General features: G+C 41.1%; 1 protein-coding gene across 12 annotated transcripts; it reads left to right on the forward strand.

The window, feature by feature from the left end:
* The first annotated feature begins 741 nt into the window (after window positions 1-741).
* Window positions 742-25,130, forward strand: LOC122993812 (AP2-associated protein kinase 1-like). 12 transcript variants are annotated; one of them, XM_044368318.1, is made up of 22 exons: window positions 742-1,658; window positions 5,917-6,035; window positions 6,615-6,723; window positions 7,266-7,408; window positions 7,576-7,697; window positions 7,788-7,869; window positions 8,001-8,133; window positions 8,279-8,382; window positions 8,681-8,760; window positions 8,846-9,009; window positions 9,736-9,893; window positions 10,927-11,037; window positions 11,710-11,897; window positions 12,195-12,388; window positions 12,483-12,551; window positions 12,743-12,832; window positions 15,222-15,326; window positions 15,565-15,666; window positions 16,761-16,934; window positions 17,284-17,373; window positions 17,968-18,067; window positions 22,356-22,430. In XM_044368318.1, exons 1-21 carry the CDS (start codon window positions 1,499-1,501, stop codon window positions 18,060-18,062), a joined length of 2,592 nt encoding a protein of 863 aa, XP_044224253.1. In that variant the 5' UTR covers window positions 742-1,498; the 3' UTR covers window positions 18,063-18,067; window positions 22,356-22,430. The 12 variants fall into 12 exon arrangements, with proteins under 12 accessions (XP_044224253.1, XP_044224213.1, XP_044224205.1 ...); XM_044368278.1 differs by lacking the exon at window positions 17,968-18,067 and having other exon boundaries at window positions 743-1,124; window positions 1,464-1,658; window positions 22,356-25,130; XM_044368270.1 differs by lacking the exon at window positions 17,968-18,067 and having other exon boundaries at window positions 743-1,658; window positions 22,356-25,130.
* The last annotated feature ends 751 nt before the right edge of the window (window positions 25,131-25,881 follow it).

The raw sequence follows: 25,881 nt of genomic DNA on the forward strand, positions 1-25,881 counted from the left end.
TACCAACCGGAAATCTAACCTGTCTCATTGCTCATAAGAAAATATGCTTAATGACACCATGCAGCTTGAGTGTGACTTACAGTGTTATTAAGACTGAAGATCATTTTAGCTCACTTATTATGATGACATATTATCTGACGGAGCATCCATTAATTACTGTGCAGTACATTATAGGCACATTTTGATGTTGCTGTGCTCAATGTAGTTATATTCCCTTCAGTGATATCTTTACCTCACGCATATCAACCATCCATCCACTCTGTCTCTCCTCAGTGTGACATGCTTCTCCCTTAACACTCTGACAGTAGTGGAGGGACTCAGCTTTCTGAGGATGTCTGACTGGGTGTCACTCTCTGAAACAAGGTGTGTCAATGTTTGACTTGTTTGAATGTGTTTTCCAAATGTGGCCTCGTAACCTTTAGTAGTAGATCACCTTAATCACCTTAACCAACCTGTTCAGTAGACATTCTTCTCCCTCATGCCATGCCATCATGCATTTGGACACCACTTCACCTTTCAAATCAGCCTCTTGCCCCTGTAGCTAATAAATAAACAACTGGCTTTGCCTGACGAGCAAGATGGACTGCTGCAGCCTGAATTTAGCACATTTGTATAAACATGATTCTTGCAAGGTTTAGAAAAAAAGATTTACGCCAAGTTCAAGCACGTTCTACACAGCTAGATGATGCAAATATGAACAGTTTTAATTCATAAAGTTAATGAACTGCTGAAGTAAATTATTCCTGGTGGGGACCTGAGCCTGGAGACTGCAGCAGACTGACTGGAGCTCGTTGTTCATTTGACCAATCACATCGAGAGAAATCCAGCAATCCGCAAAGAGGAGCCGGAGAGGAGGACTCTGCCCAGTAGCATCTGCTCTGTTTGTAGCTCCGTTAGCTCTGTCATTAAGTTAGTTGAGCAGCGCTGTCACAGCCTGCCGGACGCAGACAAAGCTCTGCTGGATACTTGTCATTTTGCTGAGAGACCAGCCGGTGAACTAGCTGAGCATGAAGTAACATTTTTGGCGGATGATAGCTGTGGAGATGTGTAATAAGCTGCACTGGACACTAAGAACCTACCTGGCTGCCAGTCTGTCAACTGACAGCTGTCACCGCTCCTAGCTGGTGAGCTAACGGCTAACAAGTGTTTATTTTCGGGCTAATTTAGCACCTTTCAGAGTAAAAAGCGGTGACTTCCGCATGGACGCTGTATTTTACAGTTTCCTCAACAATATTTGACTCCGCCTGCTGTTCAAACCATGAGTTAGCCAAAAGAAACGTCGGCCAGCAGTGTTTTGGATATTTTGAGGTCCAGCTAGTTAGCTAGCATTTAGCTTGACGCTAGCTAGCTGCATTCATTCAATTATTGAAAAACTGCTACCGCGTTAACACCAGCGCCTCAACCGACAGGAACTGGTGAGAGAATAACAACCATAATCGTTGTTACGATACTGACACATTTAGGATTTGGCCGTGATTTTGGATAACATCTGGGAGACATGAAGAAATTTTTTGACTCTCGTCGGGAGCTGGTGAGCTCTGGGCCTGGTTCCGGAGCCGGTGGAGGAGGCGCAGGTTCCGGCGGCGGTGGCAGCTTCATCGGACGGGTCTTCACTATTGGACGATATCAAGTGACCGTCGAGGAAATTGTCGCTGAAGGTGAACTATGTGGCTTTGTGCAGTGTGAATTACATGTACATATAACATGTCTTACAACCACTTTTTACTGCTTTTGATCCACGAGCAAACATCTGAAGTGCACCTGGCGGACAGTCAAGTAAATGTTAAATGAAAGGGCCTTTCCTTTAGCTAGACCCAGCTAGATGACCAACTTGATAATACCACCTTTAATATGTTATTGATAAGAAAGGCATTGGTCTAACCTCTGGTCATCCTTATTGGCACAAGCTATAGCAGTGGCCACCTCAGGTAGCTGGTGTCTTTTTTCTTTTTGTCTACTTCATTTACTTATCAGGTAGCCTTCTCCCAAGCAGACCTTTCTTTCATGACTTGTTTTCCTGTGAGTAATGATCACTAGGGTGAATAAATGAGGATTCAGTTCAACTGTTGGAGATGGTGTGTCATACAGTGACTCGCCTAGTCGTCAGTTGTTCAGGTACTTTACAGTACTGCACTTTTTACCTGAAGGCTGGGAGGAACATGTAACTGGATTGTCTACTGTGTGTAAAGAACCAATGCCATGCTGAGTCATTAGTCTCAAGGTTTACAGAGGGAGTGAGAGATCACAAATGTAGTTAGGATGAACATTTTCTTGTTGGTTAGGTGGAGGAAGTGGCTAGAATGAAACTTTCAGAAAGTACATAACACATTGGGGGGGGGCTCATGTTTCTGTATCAAAACAGGTCATGTACGTTGATTGGTTGTAGGTGAATCCATATTGTAGAGTTAAACGGTGAGCAATGTTTTGATGGAAATTAGTATTAACACCAAAGCTCTTCCCAATTAACATTTTACTCGAACATCATTAAACAGGGCTTGTGATGGGGGTAACAGGTTTCCCTTGGTCATTTGTCTTTCCAATGAGAGTCTGCCATGCTCTGTTAGCTAAGGGCGCCTGTTACTAAATAATAGATGTAAGAATACTGATTAATTCATCAGTATTGTAGAAGGGCACCATCTGTTTGGGCACACCGTGGCTTTATGAATGAGTTGGACATGTCACGTCAGAGATGTCAGTCAGTGGGAACTCTTTGTTTATTTCTGGCCCACTTTCTCACCTGTGAGTCTTGAACTTATCAAAGTTTGTGTCTGTAAGAACTTCACTTGAGAGAAGCATCATGCAGATTTGGTCATTGTAAAGCCTTACAACAAGTTTTTCGGAAAGACAGTAAAAATTAATATGTTTCCCAAGATTATGCATCTCTGACAAAGTGCTAGTTGGAATATTCTTCTGAAGATCATATTTTCTTGCCCCGGCAGTGGACCTACTGCTTGCAATGTGACTCCTTTTCAGTGTCACCAGGCCTATTTATTCAGATGGTTTTAGTTGTAGTCTCAGCTCTTAGTTTCTGTTAGCTGGCTGCTGTCTACTCCCTCCCTGTGTTATCACTTTTTAACTTGGCTTCCTTCAGCTGCAACAAACAGTTTTCACAAAGTACAGACAAAAACAGTCAGTGTAACATACTGGCATTGGTAAACCCCTTAATCACGTCATTTGTGTAGTTGTTTGCTTTAGACATTTGGCCTTAAGGCAAATGTCTGTGATTTGTTCTCAATCACTTGTCAGAGGATTTTCCGAGACATAGCTTTCTTTTTTTACTATCCTCAAGGCGTGTTTTCTTGTTTCTATATAGAGTTACTGCTGGTAACATTATCCCTCTCTGAAGATGTATGTAACATGTTGCTTTGTTGCATATTAGACTACGCATGGAGCCCCAGTGAGTCATTCCCTCATTTGTAATCGAAAATCACCCAGTTTTCTCAGCACAAACTCTCTCAAGATAACACTGGATGGTCTGTGTTAATTCGTAGATGAGACTGTGCTGCTAGTGTTTCTTGCTGTCACTGCAGTGTCCTATAACCTTGCAGCAAACATGTTTGTAAACAGCATAGTAGTTGTCAGGACATGTGTAGTATCTTCAAAGCCTAGTAGTCATGTAAGCTCCATCACACTGATGACAAATTGTGGCCAACCTTACCTTTCACTGCGCTTTTCATAGCAGTGCCTAAAGGTGTATTTTCGTGTGCATTTGCTTGAGCGTGTATGCATAAGCTAGTGTGGTATAATCCTGACAGTCAGTTACGTCAAGGGGTAGTGGCTATTTGTGGCTGTGCTTACAGTTATTTGGTCGCACTGTCTACAGAGAGCGTAGACCACTGCTAAATGTTGCTTAAGAAGGCTGCTAATCCTTCTAATTTCTTACAGGCATCTCAGCTTAAACAGCAGGAGTTCAGCGGCCTGAACTCTGAGGGACCACACACACACACACACACAAGGCTTGTGTACCGTGCTTATACAGTGTGTGTCCCTTTGCTCTGTATTTTGATTGGTCAGCTTGATATTGTCTTCATTGAACTAGAGCTTCAACAATTAGTTGATTAACACAGAATTAATTGCAACTATTTTGATAATTGAATAATCACTGAAGTCATTTTTTTAAGCAAAAATGCCAAGAATTTGCTGGTTTCAGCTTCTCAAATGTAAATATTTGGTGCTTTTCGTTGTCATACATTATAGTAAACTGAATATCTTTCAGTTCTGGACTGTTGGCCAGACAAAACAAGACATTAAAAGAAGTAATCTTTGACTCTGGGGAATTACAACATGTATTTTTCACAAGTTTTGGACATTTTATAGAAAAAACTATTAATTGAGAAAGGCAGATTAATCGATAGTGAAAATAATTATTTGTTGCAGCCCTACATTGAACTGCACATCTCAAGCACATTGCTTCTCTGTATCATGATAACACTAATTACTCAGCCAAGTGTCCTGCCAGTACACCTCACTGTGAAATTTCAGGACATTAAATATATAACTGATGACATCAGTGAAATTAACTGTAATGTGTTATCATCCCTGGTGACCCAGTTCCACCCTGTCAGGTACAGAGCACTGACACACAATTTATTGTATTTATTGGATGTTCAAAGATTATTTTAAAATGTTGCTGACTCCCATCATATTCTCGTACTACATTAATTTCTTCAATATTAGGGCTCACAGTAATGTAGCCGAAGGCAGTCCTGATCAAACGTCAACCAGACTGGTCACGTGGAACTGTCCTTGGCTTAGTGATGCCAGCTGGATGAGTCAGCTCCGTGCATGGCATTAACACAAGCTGTGAGAGAAAAAATAATGAACACAAGAGCTGCAATAACCACAGAATTCAGACCTTTATAGTAAAAGCTACTCCTTACTGTTGACCTAAAATCTAGAGAGAATCAAATTAACAGCTGAGGTCAGTTCATATCTTCAAGGCAGTGAAGACAGTAGGCTTGATCCCATTTTAAAGAAAAGTGTTAATATTTACCATTAAAAAATTTTTACAGCACAATTTGCACTAAGAGGGAAAGTGTGGGTGTGAGCTTTAGATGTAAATGCTGTCTCACTTGATTCAGGTCTATTTATGCATTTCTGTTGAAAGAGATATGCTTGTTTATCTGTGTGGTTGTTGGGGGTTTTAGTTGCCATGACATGAATCACACAGCCATCTTTTTTAGTTTTTCTTGAGTGTCATCAACATTGTGCCCAAAGGTTGGATGATGACTTCTCTCACTTCCTACATCCTGTGTCAGTTTTGTCCACCTCTCGCATCCTTCCCCTCAGCACAACTGCTGACTCATACAGCGCTGCTTCTAGCTCCTCTTAGCAGGTCACCAGCCACACATATTCCCTTTTAAGCACTGCCTCCCTTACTTTATCATAAAGATAACACCAAATTTAGATATTCAAAATATTTAAGCAGCAAATTCCATCATCATTCCATCAGTCAGCATCAGTTGCCAGACTTAGAGATGTCTGATCTGTTTGGGTCAGAGCACAGCTCAGGGATGTTTGGCTTGGAGACATTTTCAAAAAAGATAATTTATCATACAGAATCTAATGTTATTGGTCACTCTCACATATCAGAACTACATTGATGTTCAGTATGTAGATGTGCTGGAGGCTTTCTTGGTTACACTTGTGGGGAGCCACAAAATGTCAGCAACTCATAGTGACTAAAGTTAAAAGTGACAATATCCTGTTTTCAGTATTACTGCACATATCTAATACATATCCATCACAAAGTAAAGTATAGCACACCAAGTTGCTGCTATTGCTTAAAGTTCAGAAATGCAGTAGAATGGCATGTTTTGAGATGATAATCCTGAATAACAGTTTATATAGTAGGTGTTTTACTTTTGTTATGAATATTTGTTTATTCTCTTTTATTCTTCTTTCTTCATCTTGCAGGAGGTTTTGCCATTGTGTTTTTGGTGCGGACTCATCAAGGGCTACGTTGTGCACTAAAAAGGATGTATGTCAACAATGAACATGATCTACAAGTCTGCAATCTTGAGATACAGATCATGGTGAGTAAGACAGTCCAGTATCTGACTGCTGAGTGCAGCAAACTACATTTTATTTTTGGTTCTACTAGGAGATGGTCTTGTGAGCACAGAACAGAGAAGTTTACTCACTTGACATTTAGATACTTATAGTTTCCCAATTCTGTGGTCCCACTACAGGCTTAACGTCCTGTGTACTTAAAGTAAGTTAACAGAAACCAAAAAAATAATAGTTTGACCCAAGTATAGTAACAGCGGTGATAACAGAAGGAGCTGGATAACATAACATGAAGAATTCTCCTGAAAATGTTGAATTGGCACTTTGTCATTTATAGTCCCTTCACCATCCATTTCCTAACCAAAGTCCTCACTGTAAGTGAAACTAACCAGTTCCTGTAGCCACACCCTGGGTGGCATGACTATCGCAGGGTGGTTATTATCATTACTCGTAGACCTTTGGCACAGAAGCAGCGTCTCTTTACAGATAAAAATAGACTGAATAGTTAGTAATTTACTAAGCCAAATGTTTAAGAGCTATAAATTCTATGAAAACTGTATCTTCATTGTATTTTATCGTTGCCTTTTCTGTGTTTGTTTACACAGAGGGACTTAGTGGGCCACAAAAACATAGTTGGTTTCCTGGACTCCAGCATAACTGCAGTTGGAGCTGGTGATGTATGGGAAGTCCTAATCTTAATGGACTTCTGTCGAGGTAAATCCGTCCCACCCCCCACCTCTTTCTGTCTCGGCTCCATTACCCTCAACTCGTCACAGCATCCTGTTCTGTTCAAAGTATTCAACTGATGGTTATCAGAACTTCTGTTTCAGTCAATACAAAACTAAGCGGTGTTATTTATAGAAATAGCTTTATGTCAGTCGAAGCTGAAGTTGAAGAATTAACATGATTGTATTGTTATTGGAGTCTTTTTATAATACAGACAGTTTGTTTTGGAGCTTTCCTCAAATAAATTGGCACACCAGTTTCAGAACTGCCATGTGAGTTGTCTCTTTCCAAAATATATAAAAAAGAATATTTATTTATATAATCGACGAAGTTCATTAATCATGTCAGTTCTTTCTATAAACTACACAGAGAGTTATATCTTACAGTTTCAAATTGGCCAAAAATGTGAAAAATAATTCACTTTTAGGTATAATTCCTTTCATAAAAACATGTAGCATTAGCCATCAGGTAGGAACAGCGGTATCTTGGCATCAGCTGATCTTTCATAGTCTTTCATTTGTGTCATGTAGGTGGGCAGGTGGTAAATCTAATGAATCAGCGGCTACAGACAGGCTTCACTGAAGCCGAGGTGTTACAGATCTTTTGTGACACATGTGAGGCTGTTGCTCGTCTCCACCAGTGCAAAACTCCAATCATCCACAGAGATCTCAAGGCAAGTCTTTCTTTTCAAATATGCACATACTACTTACTTGCTGCTACTTGCATAAGGCTGGCTGATTGTTGACAGCGCTGATTATTTGGAAGTAATTTGTTGTGGGATTGTTGTTTAGGTCATGTACAAACAGTTCTGAGTGTTTTAATCTTGTTTTCCTCATGTAGGTAGAAAATATTCTTCTGCATGATCGGGGACACTATGTGCTCTGTGACTTTGGAAGTGCCACAAACCGCTTCCAAAACCCACAGACAGAGGGGGTGCCAGTCGTTGAGGAGGAAATCAAAAAGTGAGTCTCTCTGAGCCCTTTAATTTACACCTTAAATACTTTCCCTTACAAATATTCAGACACTCATAGCTCTGCTGCTCTTAACATCAGGTACACTACTCTGTCATACCGCGCTCCAGAGATGGTCAACCTCTATGGTGGAAAGGTCATCACAGCGAAGGCAGACATTTGGGTGAGATAGACATTTGTTATGACAATGTCATATTGTGATGACTGCATTGATCACATTGATTAACTATGATAATATGTGCTGGACACTGAGCTCAGTTTACAGAAGGTGTGTTGGTCTTCTTCTCTGTGCAGGCAATGGGTTGTCTACTCTATAAGCTGTGCTACTTCACGCTTCCTTTTGGGGAGAGCCAAGTAGCAATCTGTGATGGCAGCTTCACTATCCCAGACAACTCCCGCTACTCCCAGGACATGCACTGTCTCATCAGTTAGTAACCTTATTCCTCAGAATATACTCACTATCCTTCTTAATCCATGTGCATCCTGTGTATGTGCAGACACTATAAGTTTGAAGGGGAATTTTTATGCATCTGACTCTAAATCTAAATTTCCCTTGTTTGGTAATTTCTCAGGATACATGCTGGAACCTGACCCAGATAAGAGACCAGACATCTACCAAGTATCCTACTTTGCCTTTAAACTGACTCGACGAGAGTGTCCAGTTCCAAATGTACATGTAAGTTCCCACAGTGAGAGGAATGGCAAAAATATGAGAGGAGAATATGTTGAATATTAACGTTTGGGTCACTTCTTTTTTATCTTAAATTAGCTTTGTTATGTTTCACGTCTCATTGCATTCTTAAGAAATAGTTTAGTATCTAGAATGAAATTATATTGGATGGAAGTTAGGCGTCCATTCCTCATGCCCTTTTCTAATGTATTTACATAGTAGCTCTCCTCACATCTCACTGGTGTAAGAAACTCTTTGATTATTCTTGATCAAATAAAAATTGCAAATGTCTTTACTGTTGTAGAATTCGTCCATTCCTACAAAACTTCCTGAGCCTATCAGAGCCAGCGAAGCAGTGGCCAAAAAGAGTCAAACCAAAGCCAGGTGAGTGACAAGCAAAGCATTTGGGTGTTATCATTATAAGAAACTTGAACGTTACCAATCAATTCTCTACTTCTCCTTTCATCAGACTCACAGACCCCATTCCTACCACCGAAACCTCAATAGCGCCTCGACAACGGCCCAAGGCTGGGCAGGCTCAACCCCAACCGATATCAGGCATTCTTCCCATCCAGCCAGCTCTGACCCCACGCAAGAGGCCCAATGTGGCTGCTGGAGCACCGCAGGCCATAGGTACAAGTAGCTCTGTGATAATGTGACAGTTATCCTGCTAATAATGTACTCAAACGGACATCTTGCATTGGATTCAGCACAGTGAACTGCTCAGTAATTTGACTCTAAAGCCTTGTATTCCCAGTGGTTCAATTAGCCCATTCTCGAAAGGCTTTTAATTGTCTTTTTATGAGGCCTCTGACGTTCACGATTTGACAGAGCCATCCATTTGTGGCCCACTTGCAAAGACAGAATAAATGGTGGCATGATGTCACATTAATTACAGCAGCATACTCTCATATTTTTTATGTGCAGTTCTGAGTCACTTATTCGCTGGGTGTTCATCCAAGTAGTTTTTGAGACATGAAATGTAGATTATATTGAGGAAAAAACAGAATCTGATGAAAGTGAAGATAAAAGTATCAGCTTTCCAAAATATTACCAGTAATTGAAAGACTCTTTCCATCTGTCTAATTTGAGGGTAATATTTTTTTTCAAGGAAACACACAACTGCACAAAAAAAAACACATTTTCATTTTTACAGCATGTCAAGAGTTTTTGTACTTGACAGCTTGATGAAAACAAGAACCCATACAATTGTTATTTTATGAGTTTTTCATCAGATCAGCAGAAATGTGGTTGCATTTAAAAATAATACTTTTGATGTGGTAAATGATAGTTCTGTTTTTCTTCTCATTTGTGCTAGCAGTTGACGTCACCTATTCTTTTGATTTTCCTCCCCTCCAGGTTCCAGTGTCCCACCTTCAGCTGCAGCTGCTCAGCAAACTGCGCCGCAGTCAGTTCAGACCACCAACATGCAGCCGCAGGCTACACCACAACATCAGCAGCTCCTCATGAAGCAGCAGCAAGCTTCAGCCTTCTTGAGCCCACAGAGTAACCAGCAGGTAAGCATCCTGGCAGAACAAGAATGGAAATAATATCTATCTCCACATGTTTTTAGTCTACATTATAAAACATTATAAGGCCTTTTGAAACTAACTATGTAAAGTAAATATTTTTTATCCTCGAGGATGTTTTTCACTAAGCATTTCTTATTCCTTTAGCATGCTCATGTTTGATTTTCCACTACATCTCAAGAACCACTAACAATAGGTATATGAGACATATAACGCATTAAAAAGCAAGACGTGTTTTCAATACTTGCAGGTAGAGTACATGAGTCCATCATATTCCTGTGTTTGCATTTGAAAAGCCCAGTATCTTGATGTGTGTTATTGACCATTCATAAAAAAGAAGATACTTGTGGTGCACGGGGACAACGTGATTACAGGTGTTGCCAGTGTTTTTATTTTGACTGACCACAATACAGACACAGTGTGGATTATCAGTTTGTTCTACATCACTATCAATGCAATAACATACACAATATGATACCACACAGATTTTCCTGTATTGAGCCTGGTAATGACATGTACTCTTATACACAACGGCTAAGATTTCTTTTTCATTTTTTTATTTTAATTAAAGTATCCATGAATGAACAGTCACACCTCAGATTATTCCTTCTCTTACTGTTTTTTGCCTGAGCTTCCCAGTCCCTGATTTAAAATGTGTTTCTGTTCCTCTAAAAGCTGCTGTGGTTCAGTGTAGTTAAAATTCTACCTGAGATCTATTCATTGTGGGTGTATTCTACAGACAGAACTTGAGCTTTTAGGAACAAAAGACGATTTATTCATAACACTGTAGGTTTGTAAGCAGTTGAAAAGACTTGTCAAAGTGCAATATTTCATGAGAAGTTGTGCCTAAGTTTGAAAACCAGGCCTTCCTCATTATTGGCTGTGTGGTGTTCCTATGTAGCATCAACTGACACAGAGCCTTCATCATCAACAGCAGCAACAGCAAACAGCTTCTCAGGCATCTACCCTGCCGCAGTCCAAAACTAAGCCTGTTCTTCCTGTTGTTACTCTGCAACACCAGCAGCAGCAGCAGCAGCAGCAGCAGCATGAAGTCCATGAAACAGCAGCTCCCCATCTGACCCCCATCCCTGAATCTGCTGTCATTGGTCCTGCAGCTGACCCAGATGTGGTGGTAACAACCTGCTCATGCTGCCATCTGCTGCTCTTTTAGGCCAGGGAGTTGATTACTAGCTCCTCTCTAACGAATCATATCAAGTTTTTTTTTTTTGTTTTTTTTTTACTTTTTTCCTCTTCTGGGGCTCTGGGAATGCAGAATAAATTTAATCTGGCAATATGAATGCCATGTAGCTAATGCTCCCTGTTAATCTTTATTAGAAAGACATAATTGCTGCAGTTACATAAATATGGTATAAATCATTTGACAACTAAATGATTAACTCATTCTGCATCACTTCTTTTAACTGTCAAAATGATTGTTTTCATACTTGTAGTTCCTAGTGTATGTATGCATAAAATGGTTTAATGGTTTGTCAGTTAACTCTAAAATCAACTGGTGCATCTGTTTATGTCCAATCTCTCTACTTGATTGTCTTCCCTTGTGTATAATGTTTTTTGGTTTTGTTTATTTTCTCGTTTTTAGTTTTCATAGGCTTGTGGTTTTGGAGGAATTCATGATTCATCTTCTTCTGATTTTCTTTTTCAGTGGATCTAGCTCGCTTGTTTTTGTATCTTCGGTTGTCCGATTTTCTTGTTTCCTTTCATTCACTAAGCAGATATCCTCAACATTGTCATCATGGACATTTTCTCTCATTTCCCTCTCTGCATCTTTTCCTACTCCCTACAGCCGGCCAGCCGAGGGATTCACAAAGTCAGCTCCTTGACACCCCCCTCATCGCCGAAGATGGCCCCCAAGAGTGGCCATAGACGCATCCTGAGCGATGTCACTCACAGTGCCGTGTTTGGAGTCCCGGTCAGCAAGTCCACCCAGCTACTCCAGGCAGCCGCAGCTGAGGCCAGCCTCAACAAGTCCAAGTGAGCAGAATTATCTCCCTTCAGTGATCCATGGATGAAATGTCCTTTCATGGCATCGAGTGAGCTCAGAAGGGCGATAGACAGTCCATTCATGTGACAGAACCCCAAAGGAGAATAAATGACCCTTTTATATCCCAGAGGATCCAGCTTAAGAAGAATCACTCAATTCAATCTGCGAATAACTCTGTTCACTCACTCTTATTAGCATACATCAGTAGGCCAATGTCCTAACATCCTTGATTAAACGTCACTATGCACTCTTACCTTTGTTTATGTTTACACCTCTGTGTACTGCAGATCAGCCAGCACTACTCCTTCTGGCTCCCCCTGCTCATCCCAGCAGAGTGTGTATCATCAAGGTGACGGTGAGGCCCCGTCAGCCCTCTCTGCACCCAGCACTCAGCCCAGCTGGAACCCCTTTGGGGATGATAACTTCTCCAAGCTAACAGCAGAGGAGCTGCTAAACAAAGACTTTGCAAAACTAGCTGAGAGTGAGTTCAACATGTCCACTGTATGTTTACACTCAGCACAGCGCTGGTTGAGAATTGTGTAACGTAAAACTACTTGCTTTTTGTTTGAGCACAGCTGCTGCTCAAGGAGAGAAGGCCATGGGCTCCAATGAAAATCTCATTCCAGGGCTCGATGCTTTTCCAGGTAAGGCTTTGCTTAATTCTTCTCAGTACTCTGCCTCATATGTTTGCATACTGCCTTTAATAATTCAGTTAATTCATTTTGAGCGAGTCATTTTGAGGGAGGTGGATGTCTACCTTGTGTTGCATTTCCATAGTTGTCATAAAAGTAGTTCATTTGTTCTCTTCCATCTTTATTCACGGTGCAATCTTAAGCTGAAAGACCTGCTGACATCCTGGGTGCAGGTTCAGCGTTGTTGAGTGTCCCGGACCCTTTTAATACCCTCTCCCTCTCTGACACCCCAGGTAATTTTCTTGTCTCTACCTGACACAGTATGAGCCATGCCTTTGATTCTGTCAGGCCACGGGCTCTACAACAAATATATTTTAAGGGCTTATGAGTCACTATTTTATGTTTACCGAGGTTGTTTGCTGGATATCAAGCCTCCCAAAGGCTACTTTGTGACTGCTAGTTTCATGGTTTGGATTTGTACACGGCCCTATCTATGTTGACATAGCAAGCAGCCTCACAGTGGCTCCTTGTCAGTTTCCATGAAAAGAGGCAGTGGCTACAGCTAGATCGCATCTCATTTGCAGATCTGTGCTTTCACCGTTGCCTGGTAACGCGAAGGACAAATTCTCCTTTGTTAATTGGATTGCCTTACTGCTGGAGAAGCCTGCTTACCGGTGCCACTAAGAACTAGGAGAAAGTTAAGCATACTGTCTTGTTAAAATGATGACCCAGCTTTTTATGTTCTCCTGAGTTTTAGCCTTTAGCCGTTTTAGAGGTGCGTGCATCTTAGCTGGGTAACCTCCTTTATGTAGTTGCTGTTTAAGGCATGAACTGAGAGGATAAAAATGTTGAGGCTATTACATAATCAGGGTGTGGTTAATCTTCTCTACCCAACCTAAGCTGTCTCTTTAACTCTCTCTGTATTGCTCACTGAAATAGGATGCACACAAGCAAACATAGTCTGACTTTTGCTGATGGAGCGTAGAAAGCCCCGTCTGAGTTCGTCTGTCGACAGGAGATTGATACACAGCCACATTTAGGATAAGGACGCCTTTGTTGCAATTAAGTGGAAAATATACTGTAGCATGCTGTGTGTGTGTGTGTATATATATATATATAGCATTTATAATACCACACATTCTTTATTGACTCTACTGGGAGATTTAGTTTTTTGACATTTAGGATTTGTAAAAAGCTTTTCATCAGCGTTCGCCTCTCTCCTGTAGTGAAGGGGGCAAAAGGTCACATCTGCTGTGCCATTTTCTGAGCCAACACATTCCTTGTCTAAGATCCCCACCCCAATTTTGCCCCATAGCAGTTTCCTGTAAGTATGAGCTGTGGTGAAAAGCATTTAATTTCATGCATGGACTACATTTCAGCTTAATGAAATCAGTAATCTGTATTAATAGTTGATTGCAAGTCTTGATGTTTAAGATTTTAGCGTGCAGGGAAAAGTCGTGTTAACAAGGATGTCCTCTGCTCAGTTGTCTGTACTGGTCCAAAACATGAGTCAAGAGGGTTGGCATCTGGGGCGGTGTATGCTCACTATGTTTGCTGTGGCTTGTATAATTACATGTGTGCTGTTTGTACTTAAAGAGTGTGAAAATTTCTCAGTGTTTTCTTCAGTATTTGTTTGGCATGATAATATTGCTGTAAAGTTTAGCAAGTTTTGTCCTCACAGTGCATGGGATATCACTCCTCTAACTGCTCTCGGAGTGTGTGGCTGTGGTGGGCAGAACTAAATTAACTAACACGTTTTTTGTGATATATTAAGCCACCTGTAGGCCTGTCGCAATACCATGCTATAGACAAGCCAACTGTGGTGGATGGCAAGCAACCGCCGCAACCTTGCTAGGTTCACGTTATTTCTTTTTTTTCATGAGGTTAGGCCCTTCTTGTTTTACACGTCTTGAATGCTGCTACCTCAGTCAGGCAGCTCCAGAGAATCCCACCCACCATGCATTGCCTCTCGCACACTGATTACCAGCTAACCTGACGGCCCTTGTAACAGATCCGGGCTCGGAGTGAGCTGATCGGAGGTTGGTGCTGATGCTCGGTAGTTAAAAACACGTCTGTATGAATATTTTGTCTCAATTATATGTTTAAACTCGCCTGAGTCACTGCATGGCCAAGCAGGTTGCCATTTAACATGCGAGGTAAAGTAGTTTTCCATCAATCATTCAATCTAAAGGCGCGTCCAGTTAGCCTCCATTGATAAATCCCTGGTTTAAGGGGACTCAGCTGTAGATCAATGTTGTTTCCTGCCACAACATGATTTAAAGTGTTTTCTGTGTTCATCAGGTACTGCTGCCGACACATAATCAGACTAACATACTTTGATTTTCTCAAAAAAACCAAAATAACTGGCGCTAATACCGCATAGACCACATACCGCGAGCCACCCTGAGTCACTGCAGGGGAAATTCCTTCATGCGACAGCCAAAGCCACCTGGTTCTCATATTTTATTCTTAAAAATGCAGGCAGCTCAATGTCTGCTACATTAAATGTTACTAACCTGTAACTATCTTCACAATGTAATCGTTTCTCACATTGCTGAAGTTTCATATCTTTTTTTCTGCTCCTTGTTTATTTGTATGCAAAATCCTCCCTCATTCCCTTTCTCTCTCTCTTGCCATCTGTCCATTGCTCCCTTCCGTCTTTTCTCTCTGGCTCGCTCACAGAGAAGCTGATTGAGGGACTGAAGTCCCCTGAAACTTCTCTGCTGCTCCCTGACCTCTTAACCCTGGCTGACCCCTTCAGTAGTTCTGCAGAGAGCACCACCAATGGTACCAGCTCTGTTCTTGTCCCCTGCCTTGCTGTAAATTCACCCCTCTGCTATGCATGCGTCTGTCTTGCCTTCCTTCTCCTCTTTCTCTCACATGGTCATGAACTCAGAAAGACCCGCTGGGGAAAGGAGCGAAGAAGGCCCACGTCAGTTTAATTCCTGTCAAGGGAATTTGTTTTGTTTTCGATATTAATAATTGCTTTATACTGCTATTCTTTCCTGCTGTTGTCTCCATGTAGCAAAAGCAGAGGTGTGTGTGGATTCACTGATTCCTGGTTTGGAAGCCCCCCAAGCCCAGCGACATGCAGGCCAGCCTGAGCTCATCTCTGCCAGCATGCCAGGTTAGCATCCTGGACCACAGTATAAGAAATTCAACAACTTAATTGCTTGCGGCATTTTAACAGTAAACAAGTAGAATTGTTTCCAGTCGTAGCCCTGATTCCTAGTCAATTTTGAGCCAATGTTTTATTGAGGGCGTTTTACAACTGCAATCACTTTATTTTTGTGAAGAAAGCAATTTATGAAGTAATTTATTATTGACCCTCATCACTGCGCCAGATCATGCTGTCCTGGCAAGAAATCTGGAGCACCCAGTAATCTTGGTTTGTCACACTTGCAAAATAGCAGCAAACTTCAGTGACACAATGTCTGCGGACAACGACCCCTGAGGTTTTATAGGGTATGAAGCAGTCTGCTCAATGAGAACACTGAACAGATTTTTTTATTATGAATACTAATATTGACCCATAGTCCACATTCTTCTGTAATGATCGATATTATTTACTAGCATATGTAGGCTAGTGACTCACAATGTAAATGTTGCTCCTGCCTCCTGGCTTTGACCTTGTATTTTGTTATTTATGTCCAGTGCAGCATATTTCTGCTGCAGGACACTGCTCCACCAGCGGAAACTTTCAGATTTTGCGTTTTGTTTTTTTGTTGTTTTGGTTTTTTTTTATGACAAGGGATTTCTTTGAATGTTATAATATAAAACAGTGTCTTACTAACAAAATGCGCTCTGCTTCTTAAAGCTGCAGTGCGGGACTTTTACATATAAATGAACGTTACATTCAAGCCCTTTCCAAACAAGTTCACACAATGCTAATTAAGCTTTTCACCGCCAGATAAAACTCTGTATTTCAAGGAGTTTTTAATCTGGTGTCTGGTATGACATTCCCACACTGGCGCACCTGTAGTGGTGCGTTTTACGTCAACCAGCAACTGTCGACAGGGGCGGACTGTCCTCCGTGCGCTCCAAACATGTTGCGTCACCGGCTCACGCATGTACTCTGGAGTTACATTACATAACTACTATTTACTCTCACGGCCAGAAGGGGGAGACAAAAGTTCCGCACTGCAGGTTTAAGCTAACAATCTTTTTTTTTTTTTTTACTTTGGCCCCTTCTCATTCTGGCTTTGCTTCGTCCTGTCTCAGACTCTCTCACTGGGGAGGACTCTCTGCTGGGCTGCGATCTGTTATCTCATACTTCTCCTCATGCAAACCAGTCTGTTTCTGCTCTCCCTTCCTCCTCCGCCTGCTCTTCTGCTCCTCCTGGCTCCGGCTCTGGATCCTGTCTGGAGGAGCTGCCGCCTGGTCAGACAGCCTCTGGTAAGACCTCCTCTTAGCTAGCCTTATGTCTGTCGGGTGTTTTGGCCAGTGAAACCATCGCAGACCACAGATCCTTCCCAAAACAGGAAGGCCTGTTCAGACAGAGAAAACAAAAACTGAGATACAACAATGGAATTGGACACATTAAATGACAGCTTCACAGACCCTTGACTCATTTGTGGAAGAGCCAAAAGCCACCTAAAATGCATGGCTTTTAAATACTGTTACTGCCCTGGCTCCATCTATTTTTAATCGACTTGCATCCTCCTTTCTTTTTTGCTCTTTTCTTTGGCTGAGTTAACTTCTTTCCCCTTCCATCATTCCTTCACTTCCTCTTCCTTCACCGCAGACTCCGCTTTCCTCATGTCGTGTGGGGAGAAGGGCAATGACGACGAGTTTGACCCTATTCCTGTGCTCATCTCCAAAAACTCAAATCAAGGTAAGATTAACAGAATCCCGAGATGAGCACACACACCTGCTGAAGCCCTCGAGTGTGAGCCGAGTGATGAATGATGTAGCCCCTCATTCAAAAGGCCCCGTCACCACAGCTTGTTCTGTCACTGGTGATGTGAGAGGTCTTGTATGGGTGTGCTTGGCACATTAATGCTTTTCATCCCATCAAGCTCTCACATCAGTGAGCTTTTTATCCCTTGTTTTAATGTTATACTGCCAGTGATCCTTCACCCTGCAGGTGTTTGGCTCTTTATCGTTTATCTTGAAAGTCCTCCTCATGTTAGAGTGTCATTCCCTTACTCTCCCCCTGTAATGATGCAGCTGTATAAAGATTATCCCAGCTCACTCTCTGCCTGTTTCTCTTTCTCTTTTTCTGCCCCCGTTCATGCATCTCTCTGCTCTGCCATAATCCCCCACCCACCCACCCCATCCTCATCCTCATCCTCATCCACTCCTTGCTCTTAATTTCTCCATTAAATCTCTGTTAATATTACTTATTCTTTTGCTTGTTTTTCACAATCTCCCTCGGCTCTTCCATGTCCATCTCTGTCTCTGTCTTTCTTTCTCTGGCACGTTTCAGGTGGTCACTCGCGCAGCAACAGTGGCAGTTCAGAGTCCAGCATCCCCAACTTGGCCCGCTCCCTTCTGCTGGTGGATCAGCTCATCGACCTCTAGAGGGGGTGGGAGAGGTCGAAGGGGCAGTGTGCAATCCTAACAAGGGGACAGGGGAGGGGGGGCCGGGGGGTAGAGATGGGGAAGCAGGGGCATTTAATGTAGCACCTTATGAAGTGAAACAGAGCAGCCAGCATAGATCGGTTCAGTGGAACCTTTCTCTTTATGTGCCTCCTTGGCCTCGACTCAGTCTCTAGTTGCCTGATAAGCTGGTTTCATGTATCTCTGCTGGCCGTTGACATTCCCATGCTGGTAATAATCTTTCATTCATGCCTGAGCATATCGTCCGCTTCTGCCCTGGCTACACCATGGTCTTCCTCATGCTTTCCTCATACATGCATTAATCCCTCATCGAGTGTACTGCCACAGTGATCGACTTCCATCATATGCACATGTTAGACTGCCTGATCACAGCCGCATCGTGTTCACTTTGTGTATTTGTTCAGGGTTGAAGCTTTATTTAAACAAGCCACCTGCAGGCATGCTCATCTGTGTCAGGGGTCTGACTTAAGAGTGAGGAGTGAAAATGTTGTAGGCCTCCCGGATAATTTGATGCACTTTCCTATGAAAGCTTCGAACATGTTACGTGTGCTTACAGGTAGCTTAATTACTGACCGAGCAAAGACACACCCTGAGTGACCCACTGAGAGCTGTTCACACTGATTTAACCAGTGATGACAAAACGCCTGTCTGGGCAGTCTTGACAGGTTTTCCGCACTGTTATGTTGTGAAAGGAAAATGTGGCTTCCTTTTTCATACGTTTGGTTTGAACACATACAGGACTGCGCTATTGTAGGAAGTCTTTTCAATTCTATTAACCTACTTCCAGATAGAACAATAACCATTTTAAAACAGGTATCTCGTCAAATGGATGATGTTAACATGTGTATTAAGAGCTGCAGCTTCAGCATGACTCTATCGCCTCACGCTGAATATTAAACAGGGTATTATTTTCTCCATCTGTAAATCAGTGACCACGTCTCGAAATCCTGAAACTGGTGAAATCAGTGTTAACACGGCTGATTCATGTGGCTACATCACCATGGCAGGATGCTTTCACCGTCAGCATTATATACAACATATGGTACAGTAAGACCATTCATGGTATATTTGCATTTTATAAATACATCTTTTTATGTGTAGGCCGGGTCACCTTCATATCTTTGACCCATTGTGAATATAAGCACAGCAGAAATAAAAGGGGATGAAATAATATGAGCTGTAGCCATGCCAAAGCTAAAAGAAAGATTTTATTATTATGCTATGTTTCAGATTATGCCATGTGTTGCTCTGCTCTCAGGATCAGTGAAGATGACCACTGTTTAATAGAGTGTGGCACGATATTATAGGTTTCATCCAGTTTTTTTGTTTTTTTCTTTCTTTTTGGTAGTTACTAACAAATAAGCTTTACATGATAATGTTTTCTCCCTTTCCCATCGACGCCCTCTCTGTCTTATCTAGCCAGTTCATTCCTACCAGATACCTTGAGGGCCAATATGACATTTATTTCAATCTGAGGAGATGTTCCAAAAAAAAAAAGCCAACAACTCCTTTGTATGTACATAAAATCATTGTTCAGATTTCCTCATTTTGCTTTTGTCAGCACTGGTGAAAGTCTTTTTTTTTAGTGTGTAATATTTAAAGGCATTTCATCTATCATTGTATGAATAAATGTGACTATTGATAGTGCTTTAGAATGAATGTATGAACTGAGTACCATTATGATATATGTAAAATTTATAAGCATATATAGATACAAAAAAACAACAATAATTGTGTATGAATCTGTATTTAAGATGTTGACCTTTGTCCAAAGTCCTTCTGTCTTATCTCTCCATTCATGTCAAGCATTCAAGCTAGTGCTTTTGTTTTGAGATGTCGTCATCGATAAATGAAACAAAGTGCTTATGATTCACCTGACTGGGATTGTATGTTTTAGCTCTCCATCCCAGTTCTCTCCATAACAGTGGTACTTGTAAGTTATATGACTGGAATGGATTTAATCCTGTTCGGGCAGCAAAACGGAGCTCATGACGGAATTTACTTCCTGATATCTCTGCTGCACCTTTCTCCTCTGATAAGTGTTCTCTCTCTCATTTGGCTGCGGACCATAAGTTAAGGCAGTGTGACTTGGAAAAACAGCTGTACAAGTCACATCAGCTTTACATGTGATGGTTACAGTTGCTACAACTGGCTCTGTGTCAAAAATCCCACCGAGTATTATCTTTTTATTTTGGCTCGTCTCTAGCCAGAAGTCCATCACACAAGTCTCTTTTTTTTTTTTAGACTCAATTTCACCTCAGATGAATATCAATCACTACCATGACATTAATGTAGGAGCGGAGCTTTCATAATGCACTCAGTCGGTATTAAAAAATGAGACGCTATTTTTTAATACAGTATAATGCACAAACAAAACATCACATTGATCCTGATAACACTGGTATATGCTGTGTAAGGTTGGGTGTTTGGGACATTCATAATTTCTCTTCCTCCCCACAATTACATATTGTAAAGGTTAGTCATAGACATACATACTGTAAGAATTGGCATGGGCAAATAAAACTATGCTTTCTTCTTTCTCTCCATCTAATATTGTTCAGTTAATTCATTCGCATTCTTGTGGCTAATCTATGCAATCCTACAACAATGCTTCATGTTCCTATCAGACACTCCAGTATAAACTTCTTAACCTTGGCCGTAGAACTTTACTTGTGTTGCTGTGTGAAGCCAATGTACTTATTGTACTGGTTGGGCTGAAATGGTGATAGTTGTACAAATTACTTTCATTATATCAAAATGTTTGACATGAATTGGCAGCAGACGTCCACACTGTATGTCAAAGCAGGGCCGTTATTAAGTGTGTCCTTCTATTTTTATGAATTAAGGTTCAAACAGAGAGACACTGAATAAAACTAATTAATGTGAATGTACATTATGTCTCTTTGGGTCACGTTTTTATTCATTTTTACCTGAAAGAGAAGAAGACACAGCTGCCTTAAATGACAGTGTTTCACTTGGCTGACAGATTAGTTTTCCAAATTAGATTGCAGATACTCTAATCTGACCACAGAGTAACCGCTACGGCCCTTTCTGCATAGATTTCAGTGCTTCTAAACCTTTATCATTTTGTGTGGAAATACATTTGCAGCTCTTAGTTCAAGTATCATCAGACGTGTTTGTCTGATAACTTGCTCAGTTGTCCTTTCTTCTGGCAGACTGAGCTTTGCCCTGAGATTTAAAGGAAATTACCAGTGTTTATTCTAAGCTTTCATTCTTAATACTGCTTTCTTGCCACCCTCCTAACTTCTTAGTAGTTTTATGCTTCTTGGAAGTATTTTAAAATTGGATTAGTGTTCACTGCTGGCATTTGGTTCCTGAATTGTGTACAGCTTGTTAGTTTGTACCAAGGACAGACAGACTATAGAGTCTATTAGCTGTACCAATGCAGATTAAGTTAAATTGCTAGTTGTTATTCCACGTGACTACAATTTCACTATTTTTAGTTGTGTTGGAATTCAGCTCTGACCAGTGAAATTATCTGTAATGCGTTTTTCACTTAAATTAATTCATGTGTAAAAGTTTGATATGTTACATTGGTTGTGGAAAATTAAAATAGACCAGCGATTAAGCAAATCACTCAAGAAAGTAGTGAAACAAAACAAAAAAAAACTGGTGTTTTCCTTTAATGGCTGCAACTAACATCTTCCCAAGAGCTGCCAGTTAACAGCCGCTGTCGACACTGCTGAGGTAAGACTGATCTGTCTCTGCTCATCTGTGCAAACCTGTCTGTCCCTAACTGCTCCCTACCTATAGCTGTGAAGGCTCTTTTTCCTTGTTTCCACAGACCTACCACTGACTCCCTCTGATCTCACCTAAGCACAATCGATCCTAACACAATCCCATTGTTGACATTGTTTCTGAAGGTTGAGCGATGTGGATACTGCAGCTGTATGAGACCAATTTGTGGAAACAAGGTTATTTGATGTTGTAATGATAGAGCTGCATAGTCTTGTCTGTCTTATATGATGTGTTCAGAGTAGACTGTGTTTGTGTTGTAGTCTTGTGCTGGTTCTTCACGGGTCGCTCTCATAGACTCTTCAGTTGTTAGAGATCAGTCATACAGTATGTCGTGTGTGTGACTGAGGTTTGATGCCCTGGTAGAAATATTGGCAGCTGGACCTCAGATGGTAATGATTTAAGAAGGGTTGAGGTTTCTTGTTGATAATATTTGGACTGTTTGTAATATTTTTGTTCACCTCTGATGTTTTTCTCCATCTCTGCTCTCTAATACAGATGCCCAAGGGGAGAGTAATGGCTACTCTGTGCTTGGCGAGGGACAAGAGACTGAAACTCCAGAGGGAGATTCTCAAACAAATGTGGGATGTGTTCACTCCAGCGATGAAGATGAGGAAAAAGAAGCCCACAAGGAAGAGCAGCAGGACCAAGAAGCCATTGAAAGTCACGCAGTGGCCCATGACTGCAGCGGCTCCAGACCTCTGCTGCTCGACTCAGAGGAGGAAGAAGAACAAGGATCTCAGCTGGCCGTCCCCTCATCACCGCACTCCAGCATAGTACCAACACAACCGTCTACTACCTTCCATCAACCTACTCCAAGTACCTTTGCTCAGAATCATTCCCAGCATGCACACGAGCCAGCAAAGGGGGCGGACGTCGCTGCAGATGTCTTCTCAAAAGCCCCCTTTCGTGTGGCGCAAGAAGAATCAGGAGATGTGTTTGCCAACGCTCCGTTTCCTCGCGCCCCCGTTGCAGCTCAGCAGCCATTCGATGTATTCTCGCAGGCTCCTTTTGGAAAAAGAAAGGACGCCACAGGAACATACCCTGAGCAAGGTGTGTTGGGACAGGTTACCCCACAACCATTCCGCCCACAAGCTCTGGCCAAATACTCCCGACACTTTGAGGGACCTGTTCCCCAGCAGCCCATAGCAGCTCACAGAGTAGTGTCTAACGTGAGCAGGCAAACTGCTGTGGGATCAGTCCCTGTTGGACCTCTTCACTCATGGACCTCAGAAGTGAGCGCTGTGGATCCCTTCGTCTCTGCACCTTTTCACCTCAAGGCCCCACAAGAAAAGCCCTAAACCCAAACTCAGGTCAGGGCAATGGGTATCAGCGTCACTGAATTATGCAAGCTATACCAGGCATACTGCATGCTGTCACCAACGCCGCAGCCGGACTGCAGGCCTGCATGGAAATCATTCTTAACTGGCTCGAATTAGTTCTGATAGTGCGAGGTTATCTTTACACTTGAATGCTCTGTTAGAGTAAGAAAACTGACATCAATACCAGACTCCTTGTCACTTTTTAATTGTCACATCCTTTCACCTTCCGAATTGTCATTCATCCTTTCTGGTACGAACATCAACACAAAGGCGACATGGTGGTCAAGCATATGATTGTTTTCTTGCCTACCTCAGTTACTTTTTTTTTTGTCAGCGCTAAAAAAAATATCACTCAGTGAGGGAGTTGAGATTGTCTGCAGCCTTGGCAGTTTGATTTGAGCTTTACTGTGAAACCATGATCTGATAACGCCTCATTTGCTGTCATTCCTCCACTGTATTAGTTCTCAGAAAGGACTGATTCAACTTGAATCACAAGATCATGGCTTCACAGAAGCTGGAAAAAGGAAAAGACACTGTGTATAGCACTAATATGGAGTAAAACCTAGTCACAGATGATCCAGAGTCTCTCAATAGGAGTTTCAGAGAAATTCATCTGTAATTACATAAAACAAAACAAAATTAAACTGCCTTACAATTATGTGCTTAAAGCCAATTGTTTTTGGCCCTTCGGTCTGACAGTTTGCATTTAAGCAGATGCTGGATAATGATGCAAATAATTTTTGATGGTGAAAACCTTTTTGTTTCATTCCAAATGTTTGCATTTTTTTCATGTATATTATGTTTGTGGTCACTGTCCTGTCTCTGATGAGAGTGGAATATCAGTGTTTATTCCATGTGGCGTATGCACCTTTATATAAATGTTAGGCATAGAAAATACATTATAGTTCCTATGTTATAAACACGTAGAAGATTCACCTTTTTTGTTTTTGTCTCTCCCTGTTTTACAGGACGTTATCTCTTAAGCCTTACACTCTTGCAGTACTTACCTACTCCCACATCAGACAGTGTAAATTGTATCACTTTTTTTTTTTTTTTGCCCTCCTAAAAAAAACTGCTGCATTTACAGCACCAGTCAAAAGTTTGAACACACCTTCCCATTTATTTTAAATGAGAAAGTGTGTCCAAACTTTTAACTGGTACTGTACATCATTTTATTGCACTGGCATCCAGCACCAAATAGAATCTCGTACAACTTCCTTTTTGCTGTGTGCAGTACGCATACGCACCAAGATATCCATTCAACTCTTTAATGCATCTATATTGTAGACATCTCTTTAAACTCCATATGTGTACTAACTGTGATTCCCGCTGATGAACAACTGAAGTAACAACTCCTGCAACTTTAATAATGCTTTTCCTGCAGTCACATAAATATCTACAGCACTTATCCTCAGCAGTTCCAGTCAGGGATTGTAATAATAGCGTCTTGTAAGCAGGATCTGGAATAGTGACTGACGACATTCCTTTACAATTTATTTCCATCACCATTTGGAAATGTTTTATTGTCTGTGTGCTTTGTAAAATCATGAAGCACTTTTTTGGTTCCCGCTATGGCACTGTTAAGAAAGGGGATCCAACCTGTTTCAACCCAAAGTTTAATTCACATTTTCTTCAGTTGCAATGTAAAATCTTCTGTTTTCTGTCTTGAATTGTACAATCTTTTTATAAATGCTCACTTTTCTCACCCAACTTGTATAAATGAAGGTTGCACATAGTCACTGACACAGAGTCAGGGTTCTCTAAGAATGTGTTTTGATTGTAACACAGCTGTAAAATGTTTTTCGACCAGTGTTGTATAGGATGTCCATCGAGCATTCAACAGCTGACATACTGTTGGATTAAAAGGCACTCGAAATACTTGTGATGCTGCACAGCCTTCCTTTCAAAACTGTTGTAAGTCATAAAAAAATATTAAATGAATGTAAATCAAGTTTTGGACCATTGTTGCAGTTATTTATCATCACTGAAACATTCAGTTGTGGGATGCAGCTAAGTACATTTACATAAGTATTGTACTAATACAGCTTTGAGGAACTCAAAGTTTAAGAATTTGTATTTTATGTATATTTATTTCACTGCTCCACTGCATTTCAGGGCAAAATATTGTCCTTTTTACTAGACTACATTTATCTGACAGCTTTTTACATACTTTGCAGATTCAGATTTTACATATCAAATGTGTGATTTTTTATATATATATATATATAAAATATGATACATTGCTTAAACTCAGTTTAACTACTAACAGTTTATAAATTAGTTGAGATTATCTCCATCTCAACCAGCTACAATATAAAAAAATACTGCTTTGTGTTACCACAATCAATAAGCTAATATAATATGCATTGATGGGGGCTATTTTGCTGTGTTGTGAGTACTTTTACTGATGATACTTAAAGTAGATTTTGCTGGTGTTACTTTTACACTCAAAGAATAGGTTCACAATTTTTCATGTCTGTCTTAAAACATTAGTCTGGTGCCCATATGAACACTGAAAGAGGTTTTCCTCACTGTAATCATTCCTCTTGTTCATACTGGCTATTAAAATATCCCCTTCAAATGTGTTTTCAATGTAAGTGATGGGGGTCAAAATCCACAGTATATCCACACAGTCAGTCTGATGCATTTAAAAATTAATCTGAAGCTTATATGAGGTTTCAGCAGTCTGAGTCATATCAAGT

This window comes from Thunnus albacares, chromosome 2, assembly GCF_914725855.1.
Source record: "Thunnus albacares chromosome 2, fThuAlb1.1, whole genome shotgun sequence".
NCBI classification, from domain to species: domain Eukaryota; kingdom Metazoa; phylum Chordata; class Actinopteri; order Scombriformes; family Scombridae; genus Thunnus; species Thunnus albacares.

Bases quoted from the DNA above. Each gene is read 5' to 3' on its own strand.
- LOC122993812 (XM_044368270.1), top strand. From the start codon at position 1,499: ATGAAGAAATTTTTTGACTCTCGTCGGGAGCTGGTGAGCTCTGGGCCT. The intron at 8,383-8,680 runs GTAAGTTCCCAC...TTACTGTTGTAG, and splicing joins GTCCAGTTCCAAATGTACAT to AATTCGTCCATTCCTACAAA. The intron at 12,552-12,742 runs GTAAGGCTTTGC...TGCAATCTTAAG, and splicing joins AGGGCTCGATGCTTTTCCAG to CTGAAAGACCTGCTGACATC.